This window comes from Cydia amplana, chromosome 23 (assembly GCF_948474715.1).
Source record: "Cydia amplana chromosome 23, ilCydAmpl1.1, whole genome shotgun sequence".
Taxonomy (NCBI): Eukaryota; Metazoa; Arthropoda; class Insecta; order Lepidoptera; family Tortricidae; genus Cydia; species Cydia amplana.
Window position 1 is genome coordinate 9,209,901 of NC_086091.1, and position 26,769 is coordinate 9,236,669.

At 37.4% G+C, this 26,769-nt stretch overlaps 2 protein-coding genes and 1 non-coding gene across 3 annotated transcripts in view; 2 read left to right on the forward strand and 1 right to left on the reverse strand.

Moving 5' to 3' along the window:
• LOC134658858 (mitogen-activated protein kinase kinase kinase kinase 5) overlaps window positions 1-17,801 on the forward strand; it is an 80,716-nt gene extending 62,915 nt beyond the window's left edge. The window contains exons 16-21 of the mRNA XM_063514529.1: window positions 373-497; window positions 1,697-1,829; window positions 3,869-3,984; window positions 4,951-5,086; window positions 8,714-8,840; window positions 17,702-17,801. Coding sequence (XP_063370599.1) covers window positions 373-497; window positions 1,697-1,829; window positions 3,869-3,984; window positions 4,951-5,086; window positions 8,714-8,840; window positions 17,702-17,801 — 737 coding nt within the window. The remainder of the gene's footprint in view (window positions 1-372; window positions 498-1,696; window positions 1,830-3,868; window positions 3,985-4,950; window positions 5,087-8,713; window positions 8,841-17,701) is intronic.
• LOC134658911 (U2 spliceosomal RNA) lies at window positions 6,469-6,661 on the forward strand. Its single transcript, XR_010097777.1, has one exon. It is a non-coding gene; the product is annotated as a U2 spliceosomal RNA (small nuclear RNA).
• Window positions 17,802-25,932: 8,131 nt separating the features above from the next.
• Window positions 25,933-26,456, reverse strand: LOC134658696 (DNA polymerase epsilon subunit 3). The gene has a single exon (XM_063514350.1). The coding sequence runs from the start codon at window positions 26,392-26,394 to the stop codon at window positions 26,041-26,043; it is 354 nt and encodes a 117-aa protein (XP_063370420.1). The 5' UTR covers window positions 26,395-26,456; the 3' UTR covers window positions 25,933-26,040.
• Between the last annotated feature and the right edge of the window lie 313 nt (window positions 26,457-26,769).

The window sequence follows — 26,769 nt, forward strand, 5'->3', positions numbered from 1 at the left end:
TTAACTTCCAAAAACGATAAAAGTAAGGGTACCATTCGATTCCTTACATTTCATCCAAAAAAATATTGTATAGCAACTATATTCATAAACGCAATATTTCACCGACAAAAACGCAATTTTCTTGTTTTGTCCATACTACAAGATGGGCGATGACGTCACGGCCTCTGGCCGTTTTGTATAGGGCGTTTCGCGAGTGAAGTGCGACTGTCGGCCTTTGACTACAATTTCTGACTTTTGTCTTACTTTAATGCAATGGGTCCCATATAGACATTTGATCCTAAAAACAAACCCGATCGATTAATACCATAAAAAAAAATAGTCATGTAGCCTATTCTACTACCCTATGCTTACCAATTGTTATATATGTTACAGGCTGTATCCGCTGCGCTGTAGCTCGTAACCCATACAACGGATATAAATACTTGTGCGGAGCTACGCCTCACGGTCTTTTCTTGATGCAGTGGTATGATCCACTGCACAAGTTCATGCTGCTCAAGGTATGACAATAAATAAATAATAAAATAAATATTATAGGACATTCTTACACTGATCACAGACAAGACATCCTCTAGACTGAGCATAGTAGCGCTACCCCCTCTGCCACAAATATACGGTAGTTTTACTCCATTTTCGAGTCAGTGTCTTTGTGTGACGTCCGTGTCTTTGAACGGACCAATCACGGCACGGGACTCGCTCGCCTCGTCCCCCGCACCCCAGTATTTTTGGCAGCATCGGTCTCATGAAATAATTGCTCTAAACTCCGTCTAGAGGATTCCTAGTCTATGATCTAAATAAAAGTCACTAGTAAATTGACATTTAGAGACAATTTTAATATAGCGGTTTGTTTACATAGTTAGCAAGTTCCATAGAATGACACTTTACACATTAAACCTTCAGAGTGTGTATGGTCATACCCCATAAAAATCAGTGGCATCACATCAGCCTTTCTTTTCACGATTTCGGCATTGGTCCCATAATAAAAGTTGTTCAATATGACCTATAAAGTTACTACGCAGATTATGGCTGGTGGTTAAAATTTCACCCTGTATATTATTAAAAAAGAACCTAAGCAATTTTTTATTAAACAAAATACAAAGTCAATAATACGTTACATTTTTACTGTACGCTAAGAATATAGAGTTAACCCAGTCATAAATAAAAAGTATTTGTTTAAGAATGAACTTTAATAGTTGCTATATAGGGCTGCGCATGCGGTAAAGGGTTAAGTAGATACCTAAGTTTAAGTTACCTATCAACTACCTAGCTTGCATATACATAGAGGAGCCTCGTCTTTTGGTAGTTATGATGACACTTAGAGACATTTACATCTCTAAATAATTTTAGATTATAGTTTTGTATCGTTGTGTTCTTTTTTTTTCAATACTATTGTTATAGCGTTTTTTTTTTGTAATTCGACATTTAGAGACTTTATACATCTCTATGTAATACTTTAGTTTGATTTTATATTTGCGGCTTAGAAAGTTGTATTTTATAATTGTAGATGTGTTTTTTTTTGCTGTATGTAAATTCCATGTTGACGTGTAAAAGTGCCCTTGTGGCCTATTTGCTGAATAAATGTTGATGTTTGATGTTTGTTTGATGTCTGCCAACAAACCACTCTGTGGTTTGGCAGAAGAATATATGTAATTAGTTGTAAGCAAGATTTCTGAATTTTTTTTTTTTATAATGTTTCCAGAATATAGACTGCGTGCTTCCGACCCCTCTTCTGGTGTTCGAACTGATCATTACCCCCGAGCTGGAGTACCCTCTAGTCTGCGTGGGCGCAACCCGCCGCCCGCTGCGATTGTGCTTGCTGAACATTAACTCAGGTACGCACTGTCCCATTTAACCCCGCGATCTATTTGATATCGGGTCAGCAAAATATAAAAAACCGGCCAAAACAGACAGACAGACGGACAAACAGACAGACAGACAGACATCAGGTACGCACTGTTTCATTTAACCATTTTAACCCACAGACAATCCAACCTCTAGACATAGCATAGTCGCGCTACCCCCTCTGCCACACATACGGTAGCGTTACTCCATCTTCGAGTCGATCCCGTGCCGTGATTGGTCCGTGTCTTTGAACGGACCAATCACGGCACGGGATTCGCTCACCTCGTCCCCCCGCACCCCCGTATTTTTGGCAGCATCGGTTTCATGAAATAATTGACCTAAGCTCAGTCTAGAGGTTGGATTGTCAGTGTTTTAACCCCTCGATCTATTTGATATCGGGTCAGCAAAATATAAAAAACCGGCCAAAACAGACAGACAGACGGACAAACAGACAGACAACGGAGTCTTAGTAATAGGGTCCCGTTTTTACCCTTTCGGCACGGAACCCTAAAAATCGATCAAAAACAATTTTCAAGTTGAGGTGTTAAAATACAATTTTCATTTTATTTTTGCAGTATCCAGCGTCTCAGTCAATTGTTTTTAAATCGCGCTATAGCTACCAATAGATGGCGTTACTATATAGCCCATTGGCATACCAAACTAACATTTTAACTCTAACGGGTTCTACTTCGCAATTTTTTTTATTGAAATTTTAACAAATGTACAACACTGTGTACCTTAATTTAATGTTTCGTCAAACTGTGAAGCCGATTTGATTACTATCAGATATTACTGATTATGGGGGGCTATCTTAACTTGGGTCTGGTTTGTTCAACTAGCCTCATCTCTGTCGCACATGGAGGTGATACATGAATACTAACATGTGTCTTGCAGGGATGTTACAGAGCTCCGTTTCCGTTTCCGTTAAGTCGGAACTTCCGCTTGGTATTACACATCCGTTTCTGTTTCGGTTCCGTTACTTTTGAAACGGAAGTTATATCGGATGTCAATGCTTAGCGCGGCAGCGGGACATGAGCGGTGTACATCAAAAACAAACAGGTTTATACCAGTCATTCGCTCATAGCCCCGCTTGCCACGTGATGCAGTAATTACATGTTCTGCCCTAGTAGCACGGTCGCATTTTTATCATTTATCACCATGCCTGTCACGTTCTAACAAATATGTAAGTGCGAAAGTGACGGGCTTAGTGATAGTGGATAAAAATGGAACCGTGCTGAGCCCGCTGGTTTATCCGTGTTCTCGAATTTAAAGTACCTATTCGTATGTGTTGTGTTGTGTAATGTATACCTACTGATAGTACTGACTCAGGCTCCGGTTCTGGTTCCGGTTCCGTTTTCGGTTCCGATTCCGTTTCTGGTTCCGATCAGGGATGTTGCGGATGCAGATTTTTTAACATCCGCGGACGCGGATGCGGATATTTAAAGGCTCACATCCGCGGATGCGGATGCGGATGTCAAGATTAGGTACTGAGAAAACGTCAAATATAAATTTTTTGGTATTATTGTATTAAAAAAAAAACGAACCGTTTAGTATTTGAGCAAGAATATAGGTGCGTTATATTTAATAAACAGTAACTTGGCCGACTTTACTGGATCTAGACGATTTCATTATAGGTAATGACGAAATTACCTAGCACTTACGCCGCCGCTAAGACGTTTCTGTACCGACTTGTTCGACATCCGCATCCGCATAAGCTCCGCATCGATTTTATGCGAATGCGGATGCAGATGCGGATGTTGAAAATAATGCGGAAGTTCCGCGGTTGCGGATGCGGATGATCGCAACATCCCTGGTTCCGATAAACTAAATTTAAAACATCAGTAGGGCTAAGATGGCCGACTCTTTATCATTTGTCACCATAGCTGTCACGTTCTAACAAATATGTAAGTGCGAAAGTGACGCATAGTATGACAGGTGATAAAAATGCGACCATGATAGCTGGTCTGGTTCCGCTTTCGGTTCCGATAAAACCACATCCGTTACATCCCTGGTGTCTTGTACGGCGCAGGTGCGACCTGGTTCCACTCGGACGAGCTGAACATATGCGGCGGCAGCAACACGGTGGTGCCGCGCGGGGAACGCTTGCACACTCTGCGGGCCGTACACCAGCTAGACAAGGACACGGTAAACATATCACCAGAAATATTTGACGATGTTATGTGACGAATGTAAGAGGTTATGTGAGGCGATGGATGATCGTTCGTCTTCAGTTAGTATTTAAGATTATTGTTATTGTATAAACACAACTTTATGTCAACGTTATAGGATAAGTAATAATCATATTGTATGCATTCCACAGTGCCTTAGTTTCTCACTGTAATACTGTGTTAATATGTTTGAATAAAAAAAAACTAAAAAAAAATGTTCTATAGCTCTCTAAAAGGTGTTAGCCTGTTAATGGCTACTCCGTTTGGTTATACCCTCTAACCACTTGACCGTCCGACGATAGCATAGTATCCGAAAAAATATGCTCTTAACCGTCCGCGGGAACCTTACTATCCAAAGGGGTGGAAGAAAGAATTGATTTCAGAGCCATCTAACGGAATATTTCGGTATTATTTACTAATTCTCTTGATGCAACAACGTAGCCTAACTAAATAGTTAGCTCTAAAAAAGTTAGATGGCAGTGTACGCTAGGGTTTTGTAGAAAGTTGTGGATGCGCAGCGCGGGGCGTGCGACGCTAAAAAAACCCGGACGGTTGAGAGGAAAACAGTCTCGCGAGCCGGACGGTTAAGTGGCTAAGTACAATACACAAGCGAAAAGGTAATTTGCAACTCGTGTCGATTTAAAATACTCCGGTCGTGTTTCAATTTATCATCACTCGTTGCGAATTTACGACGCGACTTTATTGCTAAGAGAATATGAGCGCGCCAAGGTAATTTTGAACACCTCGCCCGCTTAGAAACTTCTGCTGCTGACTGTACTATTATTAAATTGTACAACGGGACTTAATCGCGTATCTAAGTTTTAACATTTACCTCAGACGTAAGTTCCGTTGTACAATTTAATAATGTGTAAAAATCGTGAAAGTTTAAATCAGTGACTGTATTATTATGTTATAGGTGTTGTAAATAACTATTATGTTACAGGTGTTGGTGTGTCACGAAAACGTGGTGGACATAATTCCCGTGTTGCCGGCCGCGCTGGATTCGCGACGCGAGGACGACAAACGGAAGAATAAACTGTTGCCGAGGATAGAGTTCGACTTCAACATTGATAGCATATGTGAGTACACGAGTCATTCTTCTTCATACAATACAGAAATACAGACTTTATTGGTAAATATAAACATAGTTACATTTTACACGTCATAAACTTAAAACTACTGGGTACATTATGTCATAGAGAAAAAAATACATAGAGTGCTCACTCCATACATCAGTTTTAGTACCAAAAAGACTATTAGCATCTAGCATCGAGTAGCGGAACTATCATTACTGCTACTCAACAATAGATGTAGCCACCGACCGGAAAGTCTTATGCTGTTGAGATAAGACTTTCCGGTCGGTGCTACATCTATTGTCAAGTAGCAGTACTGATAGTTCCGCTACTCGATGCTAGATGTAGACACTGAAATTAATAGTCTGAACTGATGTATGGAGTGAGCACTCTATGTATTTTATTCTCTATGATTATGTTTTTATCATTAAATACAAGTAATAAACAAGTATTAACATTTGTAGGTAGGTGGGTACTAGAACCTGTTTCTCAAACGGTGCTGGGTCAATTTCTCACCGTACTCATAGTCGGCAATACCATAGAGAAAAAAAATACATAGAGTGCTCACTCCATACATCAGTTCAGACTATTAATTTCAGTGTCTACATCTAGCATCGAGTAGCGGAACTATCAGTACTGCTACTTGACAATAGATGTAGCACCGACCGGAAAGTCTTATCTCAACAGCATAAGACTTTCCGGTCGGTGCTACATCTATTGTCGAGTAGCAGTACTGATAGTTCCGCTACTCGATGCTAGATGCTAATAGTCTTTTTGGTACTAAAACTGATGTATGGAGTGAGCACTCTAATGTGAGAGTGAGATGCAATACACAATCTATTGTCGAGTAGCAGTACTGATGATTCCGCTACTTGACGCTAGATGTAGACTACGACAATAATAGTCGTTTTGATAAACTGATGTATGGTGTGAGCACTCTGTCTTCTTAATTCTTTTTGGTTTTCTTCAGTGTCAATTCTTAGTTTCATCATAATTTCAGTTTTAGTAGCGATAATTATAAAATGTGTATGCTTTCATACAAAAACCATATAAAAAATAATGAAATTAAATTGAATAACTTTACCTGTAACAAACCTGTACTGAAAAGTTTTAATTGTAGGTATAAAATGTAAGACAAATGTACCCCCGAGTTAAGAACTCTTTCATTACCTGCCTTTTGCATTGTACCAATAATTGTCACGAATACTGCTTTTGATTTTATACCTTATTTCCATAACTTACGGTGCATAATTGATTGGACGCGCCAGTGTAACTGGTTTACCCTATTTGCCGCTAGATGTCGGTGCGCTACTCCAGTGGAGATCGTACATCGCGGTGTTAAGATTTTTCCTGATTCAATGACCCTCTTGGAGCGAGTTTGTCGCGTTATCGCTTCTCGGCCTTTTGGCTAAGATCAAAGTGTAGTATCTGTTCTTTTCAGCTTAATATCTGAAAGTTCCCTCACTGAGGGACCAGTATATTAAACTGATTTTTGTAAACCGACGGGATGTTCGGGGCTCGCTCCACTCCCGTCACGGGTCGGCCCGGCATTGCAGTGCCGCCGGGATTGGCCCACATATATACATGAAAATATGCTGTTATGATATTACACCTGTCTGTCAGTGCGTCTCACTCTCTCATTCAAGCAAAATGAGATTTATGAGATATGCAAATACACATTGGACAAGTGGAATACCCTAGGGCTCATTAGACGGTGCGAGTTTCATTACATTGCGTCGTTTGATCGGTCGGCTGAATTGATGTAACCTCAACGGTCCGCAATGTAACTTAAATCGTATACGAGTTCGCGTGCCGTCTAAATGAGCCCTAACTCATATTATTTCTAGGATTTACGAGTAGAGATCTATTTTATCACATTCACGTTTCAAGATTATTATTTACTACTTACTAGCAACCCGCCCCGGCTTCGCGCGGGTTAACAAATTATACATAAACCTTCCTCTTGAATCACTCTATTTAAAAAAAAACCCGCATTAAAATCCGTTGCGTAGTTTTAAAGATCTAAGCATACAGACAGCGGGAAGCGACTTTGTTTTATACTATGTAGCAGGGATGTTGCGGATGCCGATTTTTTGACATCCGCGGACGCGGATTTTTAAAGGCTGACATCCGCGGATGCGGATGTCACGATAGTACCATAAAAATCGTCAAATATTACATTTTAGTAATTTTTATTTCATAAAAGCGGCCAAGTGCGAGTCGGACTCGCGTTCCAAGGGTTCCGTACATTAAGTCCCACTCACGCTTGACTGCTCATTTCTAATAGGTTTTTTTTGGTTAATGACTAAATTACCTAGCAGTCTAGCACTTACGCCGATGCTAAGACGTTCCTGTACCGACCTGTTCCACATTAAATCCGCATCGATTTTATGCGGATGCGGATGTTGAAAATAATGCGGAAGTTCCGCGGTTGCGGATGCGGATACAGAAATACAGAAATATAGACTTTATTGGTAAATATAAACATAGTTACATTTTACACGTCATAAACTTAAAACTACTGGGTACATTATGTTTTTATCATTAAATACAAGTAATAAACAAGTATTAACATTTGTAGGTAGGTGGGTACTAGAACCTGTTTCTCAAACGGTGCTGGGTCAATTTCTCACCGGCGCACTCATAAAGTCGGCAATACGATAGTATGCCTGATCTATTAGAAGGGATTTAAGTTTCTTTTTGAATATTGCATCGCTAGTCGAGTCTTTGATGACATTTGATGATTTCGCAACATCCCTGCTATGTAGTGACAATATGTGACGTCCCACGGGTAAAGGTACCTTATGGCGGTTGGCGCCTACGCTATTATTAACGCCACTCCAATACAATTGCGGTGCTATGCGACGTAAGCGCCAAGTGCCATAAGGTACCTTTTCCCGTGGAACGTCACATATTAAGAGCCAACAGGAGCTGAGATTTAAATATTTTAGGTAAATATACCCGTCTCGCTAACGGAAGCGGCTCCTAAAACTAGTGCGATAAGGACAAGGCGAAAAATCCTGCGTAAAAATCTCAAAAATCGAGGTTTCGTACTCGACTGTTTCCTCCTCCAAAACTTAACCAATCGTAACCAAATTTTGAAATCTAAATGATTATGACATTATCTGTGTCGGACCGTTTTGATTTTTTGGCTAATTGATATAAGTTTTGAATAGCGCGCCTCTCATTGCGGCATAGTCAATTAGGCCATTTTGGCCATTTTTGAAGGGCTCTAGCGCCTTAAAAAACAAAAATATCAAAACGGTCCGACACAGATATTGACAATATTAATCTGTGTTGAAAAAATCATTGCTCTAGCTTCAAAACCCACGGAGGAAACAGTCGAGTACGTTTGTATGGAGAAATGACCACTCCTGTTGGCTCTTAGAATAAGAATAAGAAACCATTTATTGCAACACAAAAAGCATACAGGTTACAAAACATAAGGATTGAAAAAATAAGGATAATTGTGCGGCAAAAGGAACGGGCTCAGCATACGCTGCGTCAGTCATTTCATTACAAATTGCCTGCGCAGCGCTGATTTTCAGTCCGTCCCCTTCACTGAACCACATTGACATTTATGCGGGTTAAAAAAAAATCTAAACAAAAAACCACGTGTGTATGTGTGTCCAGTGTGCCTGGCGGACTCGGTGCTGGCGTTCCACCGGCACGGCGTGCAGGGCCGCTCGCTGCGCCACGCCGACGTCACGCAGGAGATCACGGACGGGAGCCGCGCGTACCGGCTGCGGGGCAGCGACAAGTGAGTGTGACACCCTGCTTACACTTTCATACTTTTGATATTGTGAATAGGCTACGTGACTAATTTTTTTTTATGGTATCAATCGATCGGGTACAAGTGATCATTGACTTATATCATAGAGAAAAAAAAATACATAGAGTGCTCACTCCATACATCAGTTTTAGTACCAAAAAGACTATTAGCATCTAGCATCGAGTAGCGGAACTATCAGTACTGCTGCTTGACAATAGATGTAGCACCGACCGGAAAGTCTTATCTCAACAGCATAAGACTTTCCGGTCGGTGCTACATCTATTGTCAAGTAGCAGTACTGATAGTTCCGCTACTCGATGCTAGATGTAGACACTGAAATTAATAGTCTGAATTGATGTATGGAGTGAGCACTCTTGTCTTTATTTCTCTATGCTTATATCCATACCCCGGCCGACGAGAGCAAAAATGCGTCTGCTCCTAGTGCTTAATTAAATATCGACTATTCTATCGACATATGGATGTCGATAGAATAGTCGACTTTTAATTAAGCACAATTTTTTTTTAAACTGAGCCATTAGTATTTGTTATTTTTTTCAACTTGATACCTCCACGCGTTTCTAAGAATAACCCTAAAACAATTTTAAACTGAATAAATACAAACACTTGGTTTTAATTTTGTTTACAACAATAATTAATACTTCTGCATATCATAACGGTGGTCCAGTACATCGTGTTGTTTTTATCGACATCGACCAAAGTGTGTGTCCTCGCACTATTAAGCTGTCAACGCATTTTTGCTCTCGCCGGCCGGGGTATGCTTATATCTCAGGACTGACCTTACGTGCACTAATAAGTTTTTGGCAAAAATTTCATTTTTGGCACACGCTTTTAACGCTGACTGTACTTTTCTTACGACAGACAACTAATACTCATCGAGACAATTCTAAAAACCCCTAACACAATTAGGTTGCGTTGTTTCATCACAGAGTTCCTATGGCCACCTCCTGTCTCCATCATCAGATCAGCTCGATGGTGCCATATTATTGCATTGTCACCCGACTTACTTTACTTTATGTGTACGCAAAATTTCAGCTCAATGGGAAACCGGGAAGTGGATCAAATTTAACTTAAAAGATTCCATTACAAGTGAGTGTGACACCCTGCTTACACTTTCATACTTTTGATATTGTGAATAGGCTACGTGACTAATTTTTTTTTATGGTATCAATCGATCGGGTACAAGTGAGCGACTTACCTAATTTACCTATGGGGTCGTCCATTTATAAATAACCACCCCCTCCCCCTGTTGCTGTGACGTAATATGTGGATGAATTTTGTGCAAATACGCATATGCGACTTTTTTCTCCGGATAAATGATTTCATAATTGTTTTTAAACAGCTTTATTCGTCTAAAATAGTCTAAATGGACCGATCTTTTTTTTAGTTCGATAAATTAATATTAGTATTTTTTTTTATTTAGAACACAAACAGTGGATTTTTAGTACAATGTAGTGTACTAAACATGCTTAAGAAACAGACCTGGAGGTTCATTAATGAGTACATAATGTTAACATACATAATAACCGCAGAAAGAAAAAGAAATTAGAAATTATGAGCCATACCTACTTAAATTATATTTACCAGTCTTCGAAACAAAATCAGTATTGTGTGAAATAATATAGAGGGTAGGTAAGTAGAAGATTGGTAAATTTTGATGCTGATTTGGTAAATTTTGATGCTGATTTGGTGAATTTTGATGCTGATTTGGTGAATTTTGATGCTGATTTGGTAAATTTTGATGCTGATTTGGTAAATTTTGATGCTGATTTGGTAAATTTTGATGCTGATTTGGTGACAGTCACCATATGACCTAAAAAAAACTTCGTCTGAGTTACAAAAACGTATGATATTTTCTTCTTAAATACGAACTCAAAAGTTAACTTGTGATTTCGTATTTATTCCGCCTCGTATGGGGTGCTCTTCAAACCAATCAAGTTTTATCCAAATGCAATGTCAAAAAATCGACAAAAAATAATAATCAGCCCGATTCCTAAGAGATTTTTTTTGTTATGAAATTCATTTACTACCCTGTTTCTTGTCGAAAATAAAAGTTGGTATTGCACCTGTCCAATGTGTATTTGCGTCTCACATTTTGCCTCACAGTCTCATATTCATATTCATATTCGTATATTCATAATAATTCATATTACATGTCGTTTTTCATAATTACATTAAAAATTAAAAAAATAAAATAAGAATTAACAATTAAGTTAATTAAAATTAGCATAATAAAATACAATGTCAAATAAAAGTACTTACATATACCTACAGTTACATTAGGTCCCTAATTACTTAATTAGCGAAATCTGCAAAACTGTAGAAAGTGTGCTCGATAAGCCATCGTTTTAACCTGTATTTAAAACTGTTTATCTACCCAAATATCATAAACCCTCCATGATGCGTCCAAGAACCACACATAATAGAACAAATTTCTTAGACCAAATTACAATTACAACACAAAACACAACAAACAAACAAATTACAATTAGAACAAATTTGTTAGAACAAATTTCTTATCTGTAACAATGTTATTATTGCTAAATAATAACATCGATTTCGATAATATTATGCATTCAAATTTCGAACATCTTTGAAAAACAAAGAAATTTGATTTGACCTCTATTCTAATATCAGTCGAGATGACGTTTAGTTCGAAATGACAGCGTTTTACACAAAAATAAAACGCTAATTAAATAACTTACCATATTCGGAACCTAAAGTAATATATTGAGAGTGGCAACACTGTAGTTAGTCGTATTGTCCTTTTCTAGCATATACGTCCATCTCTCTCCCACACCCCCACCACTTCAGGCAGTTGCGTTTGACAATTTTGCCAGTTAGAAACAAACGCAAATTACCTCATTGTCTCAAAATTATACATATTTACACCAGGCAGGATTAAAACTTTAGGTTCCGAATATGGTAAGTTATTTAATTAGCGTTTTATTTTTGTGTAAAACGCTGTCATTAAACAACTGTACCGATATTCGGAACCTAAAGTAATATATTGAGACGTGTTTGTTATCGCCTGGTGGTGGGAAGACGCCAAGCCAATGTGATTATACATGTACTTACATATTATGTATATGTAATATTATTATATTAGGAGTGTTTAATTAATTAATTAATTATGTAGTACACCCTTTATTTTAATACATGTGAGGAGAGAGGTATTTAGTAAAGCATACAATTTTATATACCATTATATTATGATACTAACTTTCCATTTTATATACGTATTTAATGTAGGTACTTATAAATTTTCAACGAAAATAAGTGAGTCACCACAAGGGTGCTATAGTACTTAATTATATGTATGTGAGACTATGTAAAAGAAGATAAGTCAGTCTACTCTTCAGGGAGCATACAACATCTGTGATATGGAGTGATGTAATTAAAATATGAAAAGATAAAAATCATAAAGTACTCGAGTAGTTTTTATTTATAACTCCCAATTATTGACAAATTTGATAATAATTATCTAGTAAGGTAAGCAGTTGCAGGATATAACAAGGACAAGACCTTTCTTATTTCCAGAATCCCTCAGGATTAAGTAGACGAATATTTTAAATATTCGTTATATCACTATCACTACCCACAAAGTTAATATTGGGTAGGTACTTAATAAAATGTCATAGGGAATACTTTTAATGATTTTACTGAATTATTTTAATGACTGTGAGCCAGTGTGAGCTATTTATTTGGTTATAGCTATAAAATGCATTTAATCGTTTGTACGCTTTACTAACGCGAACGCGAGCTAATGGACCTAAACAAACCTTACTTAAAATTGTGAAGGTTACTTTGAGAGCTTAAGCCATATCATAATACTCATGTGGGCACTAGTTACGACGCTTTTTGGTGTTCTTGGCGTTCAAATGGTAAATGTAGAATTGCCACAGAGCTTTATCAATGATATTTGTATAGGTGCAGCTCATTCTGCTTATATTCATGTTTAGCTATCATCAAGTGACCTTAATTGTACTCATTATTGTCTATATATGCAGTATGAGTAGTTTACCTTATCTGGTGCCTACTAGTAGACATAAACTTGATTGTTTCTGAACGCTAAAGTGGCTTAATTTATGTAAACCATTCATAGACATAGCTTAATTCTGAATATTCAGTCTTCTCTTTCCAGATTAAGAATAAGGTACTTAATTCGAAACTTTAGCTCATCGCATATGTGTTTTTAACCAAAATGAAAATTTGTGTTTATTTTGTGATTTTACATTATTTGCAATAACTGTGCGGAACCATGGGGTCCCCGACCTTTTGCCGGGCACCCGTGGGCCCAAAGCCAACAGCGCAGATGCCGTTTAAGAGGAACCTCTATTTTATTCAATGCTAGGGTCAACACTTTGTCGAATATATTTGATATTTATGTATATTTATCCTCCTTATGACCTAAGGGTAGGTAATTGTAACTTTTTGATATCAAATATACGCAGAATAGTCAATTATTTTGTATTCTGAAGTGCATATAATATTACTGGATTTGGGCCAGTGTGCTTTTGTATACTATATCTCTGGCCTACTATATAGGCTAGTCTATTAACATCCCGCCTCCTGGAAGGCAGTATACAGACTTCTTAGATATATTCACGGTAGTGCTAAGAGTGTGGACCTGGTTTTCCGACACTTGACTGCATGAGATTATTTTTTCAGGTCTCGAGCAAGAAGGGTGCCTAGATAGGTTGAGGTCCTCAACTTGTGGATTTGGTAGGAGCAAGACACAGACGGGGTGTAAATTAGTTAATCCACCATGTTTCAAGAGATTCATGTGCATTCATGCCTTCAGGTTACACTGTAGAGACAGACTAACACTTTGGCAGAGTTTTGCTAACATATAATAAATTATTGCATTTGTTTGGGTGTACAATTACATGTTCCACACCAAAAACATAATTATTTATATATTTAAATCTATTTTTGAAAGGTTTGCGTTTCAAAATAGCTTCGCCTTTTCGCAAGGCGTGCTCCTGTTCCCCTATTTTATTGTGCAAAGCGAACAGTATCACAATGCTATAATTTTGTATAAATTGAGAACTAGAGGGTCATGCCCTAGACGTGACCGCCCAGAAACTGTGCTAGAACCGTTCGTGCAAACCATTCAGTCACTATTTTTAAAAACCTTTTGTAGTGGGTACATTCCACGGTCTTAAATTTATTAAACGTGTAGTATCAAACTATGACAAGTCATGATAAGTGAAATAAGTGATAACAGTATCTGGTCCGTGCATAGAAGCACTTGCCCTTGAGGTTAAGGCATGGGTAGTTTATTATAAACTTAATCCGTGCATAGGAGCACTTACGATACAGGTGGTTTAAAACTTCCAGGGTCACAATACAGACACAAGGGTGTAAAATACATAATTCATAAACGCCCGTTAGGCCAGTTTTGTATATTTTATTTCAAACATGCTTGTGCAGCACCGCCAGCACATGGTAATTTTCCTAATATACCATGGCAGTCAGGGATATAATAATTATGTAAAAAGGTAGGTAACCTTGGTCATGTCGTGTACATAGGTAGGTACTCGTAAACATGTTAACTGAAAGACAAGTGCTCTCCAGCCAAATATAATTTATGCAACTGTGAGCTGCTCTTACATTGGGATCATATGTATTTATTTCTAGTCTGTCATATTGTAGCAGGCCTAGACTTCAAAGGTTTGTAGATGTTTATAGGGCCGTTAAACGGACCCTTTGTACACCTTGAGCAGGCTGTTTGTTTCACACCATGGGTAATATATATTGTAAACATAGCTTATTTCAGAATGGAATCGTAAGCTCTGTCGTGTCGTGAGCTTACCGAGCCTGATTTAATTAGAGTCCACAGATTGTATGGACCTTGGAGGATTGACCACTCCTTATTCTAATTATCAATATTCTGCCTGGGCTTATAGTCGAAATTAGGTGACTAAATCTCTTAGTATTATCTATGCCACCCAAGTTATGAGGCTTAGCGTCTCCAGACCACAATTTTATATTAGGGTGCAAAGATTTTTTCATCTTTAAAATAAAAATGAGTCGAGATAGGCCTGGAATCTTAGGTTTTTATTTTACCTATTATAATTTTAGAAATGTTATGTAAATGGAAAGCAGTTTTCACTTTTACCACAGTTAATTAGCCCAATTTCGGGTTTAGCCAATAGGGTGTTCGGGACCCTTGAAATAGATTGGTAAACAAAAATGAAAACTCTAATAACGAAGCCTTGCCTATTTCGACTGATTTTTACCCAAAACATTATTTTAAACCATTTTTACTTTCTCTAAAAAGAGATTTACAACTTAATCTTTGTAATATTTTTGTGATTGTGGTCTACTCGCACGCCTGTGTTATGACCATATCATTTATATTTCTGTGAATATGTCTGACGTGCCTTGCGCAGGCTTACATAGGTTATAATATCATCATCAATAACTTGACGTCAGTTTGTGAACGAATCAAAGATTCTTTTGGCACACCTTACGCAGGTGTAAACATGGCAGCCTTGCGCAGGTTTAGATAGGTACATAATATATTGGTTTCATCACAAATAACTTGACGTTAGTTTGTGAACGAATCAAAGATTCTTTTGGCACACCTTACGCAGGTGTAAACATGGCAGCCTTGCGCAGGTTTAGATAGGTACATAATATATTGGTTTCATCACAAATAACTTGACGTTAGTTTGTGAACGAATAAAAGATTCTCTTAGGCGCACCTTAGCAGGTGGAACCATAACAAACGTAAGTTTAAGAATAAGTATCATTCAAATCAAATACCCCGAGTTTATGGGTAATATTCCCTAAGTTGCGGGTTCCTTGCTCGACAAGGTGAAAGGCTTTACGCCGGCTTTAACAGGCACTTTTAGAAAGTGTCATTCACGGTGACGCGCAGATTTGCCAAAACTAAACTTTAACTCTACAGTTAACTAATATAATTTGACAATATGAACCAAACCATGCGTCTTCGTCAATGAATCAATCTAAAGATTCCCGTATCGTTAATGCCCTTCCATGTCACAGGCTTCCGATTTTATTTGAAATGTTTAATTTAAGTGTACTATTTATGTAGGTAGGTAAGTAGGCTTAAGAATTGACCCTCTTGTATGTAGTTACGTATAGAATTAATAATCAAGTTATTCAAATTCAAAATAACACAAGCACATATAGCACCTACATGCAAGAGTTCTTTTCCTTAACCTTTAAACCACAAAAATAATTTGCGATGTAGGTTTGTTCGTTACCTTGTGTCCCTTAGAGCGGAAATATCGTCGACTCCTATTCGGGTACACGTTATTTATCAGCAAGTTTATTACCAAAAAATTAATTTTGCAATATTATATTAACCCGGAACGGGATAAAAAATAAATAAATTGCTGATAGATACTCTATAAGCTTCTACCTTAATACGTAGGTTCTACGTAACACGTATTAACTATCCGATCCATTCGTATTCGAAAACACAAATCACTTGAAAGGGTATACCTCCACACATCACCATTTAAGTATTATATAATTTCAACCGTTATTATACACACACAAAGATTTAAACTAACAAGACTCGGAAGAGACTTAATAAAATAAAATTATAATGGTGACACGTGCACGCTTTACCAGCTCGATGTGTTTTCTACCATGTGTTTTAGTATTTTCATTGGCATAGCCACTGTGCGCGCAGGCAGCCTTTGAAAACACTTGCACATCACTATTCCGGATCATTTTTATTTGCTAGATAGTTTAACGGACAACTAAATTTAAATATTTATTTCGAACGGCAAAAGCCGTTAGAAACTGTTTTTCAATATAGTCAGCTAAACTGGGGTACAAATTCAAAAACTCACCAGCAGTTTAGCTTCACGACCTTCCAGATGGAAAAACAGCAAGCCAATGAGGTAATTTGCGTTTGTTTCTAACTGGCAAAATTGTCAAACGCAACTGCCTGAAGTGGTGGGGGTGTGGGAGAGAGATGGACGTATATGCTAGAAAAGGACAATACGACTAACTACAGTGTTGCCACTCTCAATATATTACTTTAGGTTCCGAATATCGGTATAGTTGTTTAATGAATTGTTAATTTTCAAACAAATTTGACAAATGTCGCACGTAAGTAAGATATCGAACGATATGATAGTTGGGGCAGACTCTAGTTTGTCTCTGAATTAAAAAAAAAACTATGACAGCTGCCAGAAAACTTTTCAATACTGCCATTACATTACATTATTTGTTTTGTTGCATAAAATTGTTCAATTTGTTGAATTTAAACCATAAAATGAGTGATCAAGATGATATAGATATTTCGGCGACGCCTCCTGATATCCGTGACAAAGCAACTAACGTTATAAATGACTTATTACCAGCTAAGTCAAGGAAACAATACAAAGAAACATACTTCTGTCCGAGCTGGGCAAGTGAATTATAATAATTGCACCATCCAAACTGTAGGTAAATAATCATTATTGTTCTAAATCAATTTCTTCATTTTCGCATTTGTTTTCTGTTTTATTTTACTAATAATTGTTGTTAGTGGCCCTGAACAACACCGCGATGCCGGTCATAATATGCGGCTCCTGAATGCATCATGACGGCTTATGATATGTGGGTAGATAAAGTAGTGTATGTAACTGTACATAATTAGGCATTAAAACACTCGTGTGATCCTTTTAAGAAACTCACTTCGTTCGTTTCTTAAACCCACACTCGTGTTTAATGCCCTTCATTATGTACAGTCACATAAACTACTATTAGTGACGGCGCAAAAAAAGCATCAAGCAAAGTCTCATTAAGCAAAAGCTTGTTTGCTATACACAAGCTTATTAAACCATATGGCTTGTTTCCAGGGTGGTTGTACTGGAGTCCCACCTGCTGCAGAGCAACACTCTATCCGGCGACGACGGAAACGATCTCTACATACTGGCGGGACACGAGGCCTCCTACTAAACACACGTACATATTGATAGCTAACTTGATATAGCTAACTAACACCCGTGGTAGACACACATACATACTTTAGACGAATGTGGCTGGGTAAAAGGTACCGTGACAGGTATACTTAGACTGATTTATTCCATCGTAACGAAGTGTTTTATTAACCGACGAAAAAAACGGAGGAGGTTCTCAGGTCGACGCGTATATATATATTTTTTTTATGTATGACCACGCATAACTTTTTACAGAGTAGTTCGATTTATATAATTATTTTTTTATTGGAAAGGGTATACCCCGAAGTTGGTCCCATATAAATTTGGAAAAAAAATCCTACCTTAAGGGTAGGAAAATAGGGGATGATTGATTTTTCACTCACTGATTGAAACTAAAAATGGAAAAATATAAACTTTTTACAAAAAAATAAAACCGACTTCAAAAAGGATGAAATAAAATATTATCCTTTTTGAAGTCTACTAACTGATATGTTTGAAGTCGGTGCCAAGCCAAGTAATATCAATACCAGTCAAAAATAATCAGCTTCATGGCTATAAATCCCATTTTTGACTCGTATTGTTACTACTTGGCTTGGCACCGACTTCAAACATATCAGTTGGTAGACTTCAAAAAGGATAATATTTTATTTCATCCTTTTTGAAGGCAGACTTGGTAGGTGTAAAAAAAGTAATAGAGATGTGCAAAACGTTTCACTGAGTTGAAAAGATTCATATATTTCTCTCGCGATCACTCATTTCGCTCAGTAGATCTATAAGATATATTGTTCACGAGTGAGTAGAGAGCACAGACAAGACATCCTCCAGACTGAGCATAGTAGCGCTACCCCCTCTGCCACAAATATACGGTAGTTTTACTCCATTTTCGAGTCAGTGTCTTTGTGTGACGTCCGTGTCTTTGAACGGACCAATCACGGCACGGGACTCGCTCGCCTCGTCCCCCGCACCCCAGTATTTTTGGCAGCATCGGTTTCATGAAATAATTGCTCTAAACTCCGTTTAGAGGATTCCTAGTCTATGGTAGAGAGAGATGTCAATCAATCAGATACACACAGCCGTAAGTGCGACCAAGATGGCGTATCACGCGATACGATCCAGCCATGTTTTCCCGACACCCTCCGAATTCCTCCGAACCGCTCCGAAACCTATTCGCAATAGTCTCACTCGCTCGGCCGGCTCATTCGAATCATGAGTGGGAAAGAGCGAGCAAGGAACACTGAGATATATGAATTAAGATCGGTTTTCCTAGGACAGCGGTTCTCAATCTTTTTTTTTGACGGAACCCTTTTGGAAAGCGAAATACTTACTTGATGGAACCCTACAATAAAACAATAGTTTTTAGAAGTGTATTTTTTTATTAATAAGCATAATAATTATGCTTATTTTAACCCCTGCAGGGTTCCGCGGAACACACTTTGAGAATGGCTGTCCTAGGATAGCGGTGCCGTCTCCATACTAAATAATACGGCCAAATATGGATGTCGTAGTATTTGTATGGAGACGGCCGCTATATGACGGCACCGCTATCGGAGGAAACCAAAGCTTTACTGAGCAAAATGAGCGAGTTGAATCTGCATTGAGTTGAAGAGTGAGTGAGTTCAGTCAAATGATACAGTTTATTTAAATCGTTCACTCGTGAACGATACATGTCTAAAAAGTAATCAACATATGGGTCAATCAACTATTTCATGTTATTCTGTCCCATCAGCGAGGAGACAATAGTAGCATAGATTGTTAGAAGAACTGTTGTACCATGTTCTACTAACATGCTCAGTAGATGTCCCATTATAGAAAGGTCTTATAACTACCGTGAAATGCAAGTTTGGTTCATTTAAACACGAAAAACCTAGAATTTTAAGAGTGACTCAGGAGACCATAACCATAGCAACGTGTGACAAGAAAAAGTTAATTAACCCATATACATACTCCTCATTAGGTAGTGTACGGGTGTCTAAACGTAAAAAACGAACATATACTTACAAGTTTTAAGTCATAAAGTATTGTTTGCCCGCATTTTCGTTAGTCATAATTTATTTGGTTCAGAAACGCGTCACTTTTCAGGACTGATTTATATGACAAAGATCTCCTTCAAGCCTTAGGGGGAAAAGTTTGTAGTGAGCAAACTTGTTTGTATGTATGTACTTGCATTTTTAATTAAAATCTGCCAAACCAATTTGCCGGCAGGGAAGGACGCATGGTTTTCCAATTTGCGGCATTTTTCTACTAATAAAATTTGTTAACCTTTTGAACGCCAAGAACACCTAAAGGTGTCGTTACTAATCGTGCCCACAGTACCAAGGACTACTGTAGGTGTTATGGCGGACGCTGTCAAAGTAACCTTCACACCAGGGATGTTGCGGATGCCGATTTTTTGACATCCGCGGATGCGGATGTTTAAAGGCTCACATCCGCGGATGCGGATGCGGATGTCAAGATAGGTACATAAAAAACGTCAAATATTACATTTTAGTAATTTTTATTTCAAAAAACCGGCCAAGTGCGAGTCGGACTCGCGTTCCAAGGGTTCCGTACATTAAGTCCAACTCACGCTTGACTGCTAATTTCTAATAGGTTTTTTTGGCTAATGACTAAATTACCTAGCAGTCTAGCACTTACGCCGATGCTAAGACGTTCCTGTACCGGCTTGTTCGACATCCGCATCCGCATAAGCTCCGCATCGATTTGATGCGGATGCGGATGCAGATGCGGATGTTGAAAATAATGCGGAAGTTCCGCGGTTGCGGATGCGGATGTTCGCAACATCCCTGCTTCACACTTACGATTACGCTCGCGCACGGGATGTTGGCGTTTGAGTGATGTTTGTTATTATGACATAACTAGCGACCCGCCCCGGCTTCGCACGGGTTAACAAATTATACATAAACCTTCCTCTTGAATCACTCTATCTATTAAAAAGCCACATCAAAATCCGTTGCGTAGTTCTGATCTAAGCATACATAGGGACAGACAGAAAGCGGGAAGCGACTTTTTTATACTATGTAGTGAAGCGGTCAAAGGGTTAAAGTATATAGTCGTCTCTGGATTTATTAACTGAATGAAGAAGACCTAGAGCAATTAAGCAATCTAGACCTTATTTGATGCAATAAGCATTTAATAGTGAAAATATTTATTTATTAATAGTACCTCGTAAAGCGTGTAACAACCAAATAATTGTGATTATTATTAATCTCTAATAATATCGGATTGTAAGGGGTAGTAACATCTAATAAAAAGACATTACTTAGTACATAAATAAAACAGTATAAAAACATTATAAGATCCAGTGAGAATTAGGGGAAAAAAAATCTTAGCATACTTTCGACAGCTGAATTTTTTTAAAACGGTTTCTAAAATAACAATAGTTTTGACCAAGTCTGAAAATTAGTGAGGTGTTATTTATACTGTCTTATTTGTGATATATATACATAGTTTAACATAGACTTATAAATTTAGGTTGTACGTATATTACCGAAACCAGTGGTATGACTATGAGGTGAAATATTTTAAGTCATTCGATAAAAATTACTCATTATTCGAATTCGTACCTATAAAGGCAGCTTTGCGTATTATTTATTCAAATTTACACGTATGAGTATGTGAGAAAATGAAAACGCAAGACAATTAGGTAAGTATAGGTCGGCAACGCGCATGTAACACCTCTGGAGTTGCAGGCGTCCATAGTCCACGGTGACTTCTTACCATCAGGCCGGCCGTATGCTTGTTTGTCACCGATGTGGTATAAAAAATCATATTTAAAGTATTTTTCTAAAAGCGTTAATTTTTGCTCAAATATTGTGCAAAATGATAAGAAAACAACGATTCACCTGCATTTTTTTAGTTAATGAACGATTAAATTAAAAAAAAAGCAAGTTATACAAAATTTTATGAGCATTAAAAAAAAAGTTAAGGCAAGTCTGGCATCGGTAATATAGTAAACTCGCTTGTGTATTTTTTGTAAATAATTACGATTATTCCAAACTAGTTTTAGCCGATTGTATTATATGGATAGCATAGTTATTGTAATTTTAAAATGTATTTAATTTTTTTAATGATAACCTCATTTTAATACTGGTTTTGACGCGAAGCTCTTGGGTTACCCTTTTGACGGTCATTCTTAAAAAATATGTCTGCAGTCTAATTACCACGACCCATACGAAATGTATGAAGTCGTGGCAATTAGACGCAGCCACAGACATATTAGCCACGCCAATGATCAATGCGGTCGACACAGTTAATGGATTAAAAACATAGCTTTTATGAAATATTGCGTTTTAAAGTTTTTATCAAGAGGATTTTTACAATGCTAGCTTTTTATCGGTCTTAAATGCTTTTCTTTCATTTAATATTTATCCAGAACATGATGTTTCTCGGCTGTCATAAAAGTACCTAAATGTGTAATTTAATATTATTATCAGTGTATTCCATCAGTCGTATGATTTGAGATTATTATGTATTTAACATTTGTTTATGATAAGTTTTATAACGTTAACTGAGAATATTTTTTCCATCACAGATTTGCTTTCGATAATCCCGTTTATTTATCTCCCGTAATAAACTATTATTTTGTACATTTTTGTTTTTTATTTCTGCACCTCTTGGTTTACCAAAGACGTGTAAAATTTAAAGACTAAAAACATTTTTTCCTCATCGTCACCTCACGTTAGCAGTCTTTAAAGTTTGCTCGTCTCTAGGTTTACCTTAAACTTTTATTTTATTGATTTAAATGTTGATTAAATGATACTCACTTGAACGCTGTTAACAAAAAGCAGTAGGTACCTAACATCACAAATTAGTTTTCACAAAGAACAGGCCAGTATTTTCAATAAATCATTTTTTGTTGTATAAAGGGATCTTAAGACGTAGATGCTCCAGTAATGCCTAGGCGCCAATTATCCTAGGTCCCTTTTTACGCGTAAAGACACATTCAACTTCAAATCTTGGATTGGAAAATAAAACGTCACCAATACGTGATCAAAATATCCTAAAATTATTTTCTTTCCATTACCTATGATTATTCGCGATATAAATATCTAATAATCTTATAGTATATTCAATAAGAAACTATATATCTTCGCTTCTAAACTCGTAGTTTCCTGATTGCCAAATGAATTACTTAGCGTTAAGGTTTAATTCCATATCTGGCTGGCAGATATTTCACGTTCCGTCGCACTTTAAATTGCACCATATTACCAAGGCCAAAGGGCTCAATTTGAAATCTGCATCATGTCGCGTCTCTTGTCAATTTAACGTACGATTAAGGTTCATTTTGGAGCGCGGCAGAACGTGCGGTGCCTGTCAGAAATGGTATGACACCTTTACAGCTCGCGCGGACTGAATAAGGGCTGTATAGTTCCGGATCGTATGATTCTGACATGAGTTGATCTGCAGTTGTCAACCACTTTGATCGATGACCAAAAATCAAAATAGAAGTTAAATTACCTACATAGAGGTAAGTATATGAAACTAATATAAAAAGACCTCTGAGGATGCGTAGTGATGATGGCAGGAAGCCGTTTAGGCCAAGGCAGTTTGCAGGGACATAGTCTTTCTCCTTACTCCTCTCTGGACTCCTTAGGGCCTACCGCGAAACACGAAATTTCGTTTTCTGCTTCTCTCTTTTGCATATTCGAGCGATAGAGGCAAATAACGAAATTGCAATTTTTGTGTTTTGTTATAAGTTGCCGAGTGACAACGCACAATTTGGCGCGGAAATCTAATTTCTTGGCATAAATTGGTACCTAATGGTTGATAACTGTAGGATAGGCTTGATACCGATTATGATTATGTATTTTGTAGATATACGTTTTGAATTTATAGGTCTATAAGGTCGGAAGCGACTGTGAGAACACCATTAGTGCAGTCTGCTGGTGCAAAGGATTTAAATAAAAAGTTTACCTTTTTTTCAAAATGGGGAAAAGTAGGTAAACATAATTCCTAGGTACCCACAACTGAGATGAAGTGGGGCTTTATTATGGAAACTAATATTTGGACTAAAAGCTTATGCTGCTTATGGTCAAGCATAATTTCAAGTTTATTAACCTGTCGAATCCCACGATATGACGTCACCATAAGCGTTCTGGCTCATAATATATGAGCTGTGGGAGCTGACAGATTAAATTAAACAAGTCCTTAACACCAGCAAGATGCTAAATTATATTAACTTAGATAATAATATTAATAATTACCTTTTTAGAGATTAAAAATTATTCAAATCAAAGTCTGGAATAAAGAGTCTATTATTATAATGTAAAATTGCAAAAGTAAATGTTAAAGAAGTATTAAATTAGTAATGAAAATGTAATCTATTTACCTGAGCTTGTTTCTTTGTAGGATATGTATGCTGTCATGATGTCAGATTCGACCTTATTTTGAAGGCTATAGAGTTTTATATTTATCAAGCAAGTTTGTGTTCACCACTAGCTTTGTTAAAGATTATAAGTTACTTTGGTAAAGACTAGAGCCCACAACTCCTGCGATTATTTCACCGTACAGACCCTAGAGTCTCTATTTTACTTGTAAATTTTCTAAGGTGTCATTTTATTAAATGTTATCTTCCACCTACAGTTTTTCCCATTATCTGGGGTTAGCTTTTCTTGTCCTTTCTCCACACGGGACGATTTTTTGCCGTTTCGGCGTCAATATTTGTTTTTCAGATCATTTTGGACCGTTGTCAGCTAAACAACACAAATACAAATGTCAGCAACTACTAAAACATTGGCTGCATAGTAATTTTTTTGAGTATACTAGCCAGAATAACTTGTAACAAACAATTAATAGATCTTTAGTGTAGACATCGTAGTATCATGTCAGTATGGTAGACCCATGGCCAGGACACATCAAATAAATTATTTGAAGTGGCCTGTACTTGGTAATGATCTTCTAGATAACATAGTAAAACATGTTACTCTCTCTCAATAAGTACATGGTCCAAGATGCTTTCTAGCTACATTTTGTGTTTTTTTCTTGTAAAAACAATACAAAATGATTATAGCTTGCATGTTGACCAGACGTAGCATACAAAAAATATTTTTCATAGATTAAGTCTCTCCGATTTTTCTCTATAAAATTAAAATATAGTATTAAAACTGGCTGTCAATAAATTTCGTCAATATTATTGATGAAGTTTATTGTTAGTATTAAATATGAAAAATTAAATTCTTGCAATTAAAGATTATAAATTAGAATAGGAGATAGAGATATGATATTTATTTTCGTTATGTGGAGAGTTGGGAGTCATCTGGTGTACATAGGCTAGCGTAGAGCACGGAGGGTGCGGCGGTTCATGTTACAATTACAGATTGTTTAAGCAGATTTTATTCCCGAATAAAGTGATGACAAATATTGTGTGGTTTTATTATTAAATTCATTAGTTCTAGCCCCTTCTCTTCTTGTTAGTCATGGTGTATGCTTTCAAAAAACCTGATGCAAAGTTTATATGTACTTGTAACTTATAACAGTGACAAATGGCATACAAAAGGTTAAATAGTCATAATAGGAGCTCAAAAAAAGATTATCAGTCATGAATAGTAAGAAAACATGATTAAAAAGGTATAAAAATAACTTTCAAAATCTCCTTTAGAAATTTTACACTGTTTTACTAACCACTGCCAAACACCTATTTTGGATTTCAGACTGTTCATAATAAAAACAATGATTAAAAAACAGGAATCATGTATTTCAATCACATAAAAACTTATAACTACTATCTTACAAAATAACTTATGATTTTCCATGAGTAAAGTCTTGAATGATTATACAAACAAAAGTAGTTTCATACAAATTTAGTTGCAGCAGCATAAGAAAATCCAGTTAACACTTTGCAGATATAAAAGCACCACCCAGCCAAACAAAACATCTGCGCCAGGCCGCAAAAATTTCTTCATATAAAGCTGTAGTACCACGATCCCGAATATCGGGTCGTCCGGCCTGGGAACGAAATCATAAAATACCTGATAGTCGGGTTTTCGGCACTGAATGTGAATGTTAAAGTTGCTTAAGGAGTACACCAAAATCTCAAGATTTTATTGAATCCAATGGATGACTCACAATAGAGAACAGGGTTCATGTATAGAATTACTTAAGTAAGGTATCTAAGTTTCAATCCGGCACTGGGTTTAGGACGCATTCCAAAAGCGGCAGATATATCATGGAAACAGGAGCAGTTCAGTACTTAAGAGTTGTGTTATTGTACTACAGTAAACTTTGTTACTAACTTAGATGTAGTCACACACGTAAACGCATCAATCGTCCTCAATAACTTCGGGCTCCTCCCCGTCTTTCTTCTTGCCGCCCGATTTACGCGCCGACATCATTTGTTTGTACTGCTCCAAAGACTCCGTCAACGGTTCTATAAATCTGTCGAATTCTATATCTTTCATAGCGTCCAGCACTATCTGACCAGTTAGGGCCTTCTTCTTCTTCTTTTCGACAATGTTTGTTGCCGCCGAAGTAACGTACAGAACGAATACCGACGCGGCTTTTGCGAGCCCCGTCCGGGCCTCTTTCGAGATTGAGACTCCTTCTGGCAAAGCTTCCTTCACTATACGTGTGACTACAGTTAACGGAAGGTTCAAATCTTCTAGTTTTTCTGCCATTGTCTAGATTTGTTTGCTATTTTGATCAGAAATTATAACAAAAACAAAATTAACAACACGCGTGCTTAATGCGAATTGTCATGAAGATGAACCGCCAAAATAATATCGCCAAATTCGCCAATGTCGGTTTTTTGACGTCTGTCAGTTCTGTCACTGTCAACTGGCAGGGTGACCAGTGTTAATAATATCTAAAAGTGCCATCAAGGTGCCGTTTTCCAGTGCGATTTTTGAGACATTTGGTTTCAGGTTTATTAAGCCCCTTCCAGACTATGTGCGTGAATCGCGGGCGACACAGCGAACGCGAGTGTGGAGTCGCTTTCGCTGTCTGTGATAATCAAGGCCCCAACGTTATCTGTTCTCTTTGACGGCGCAGCA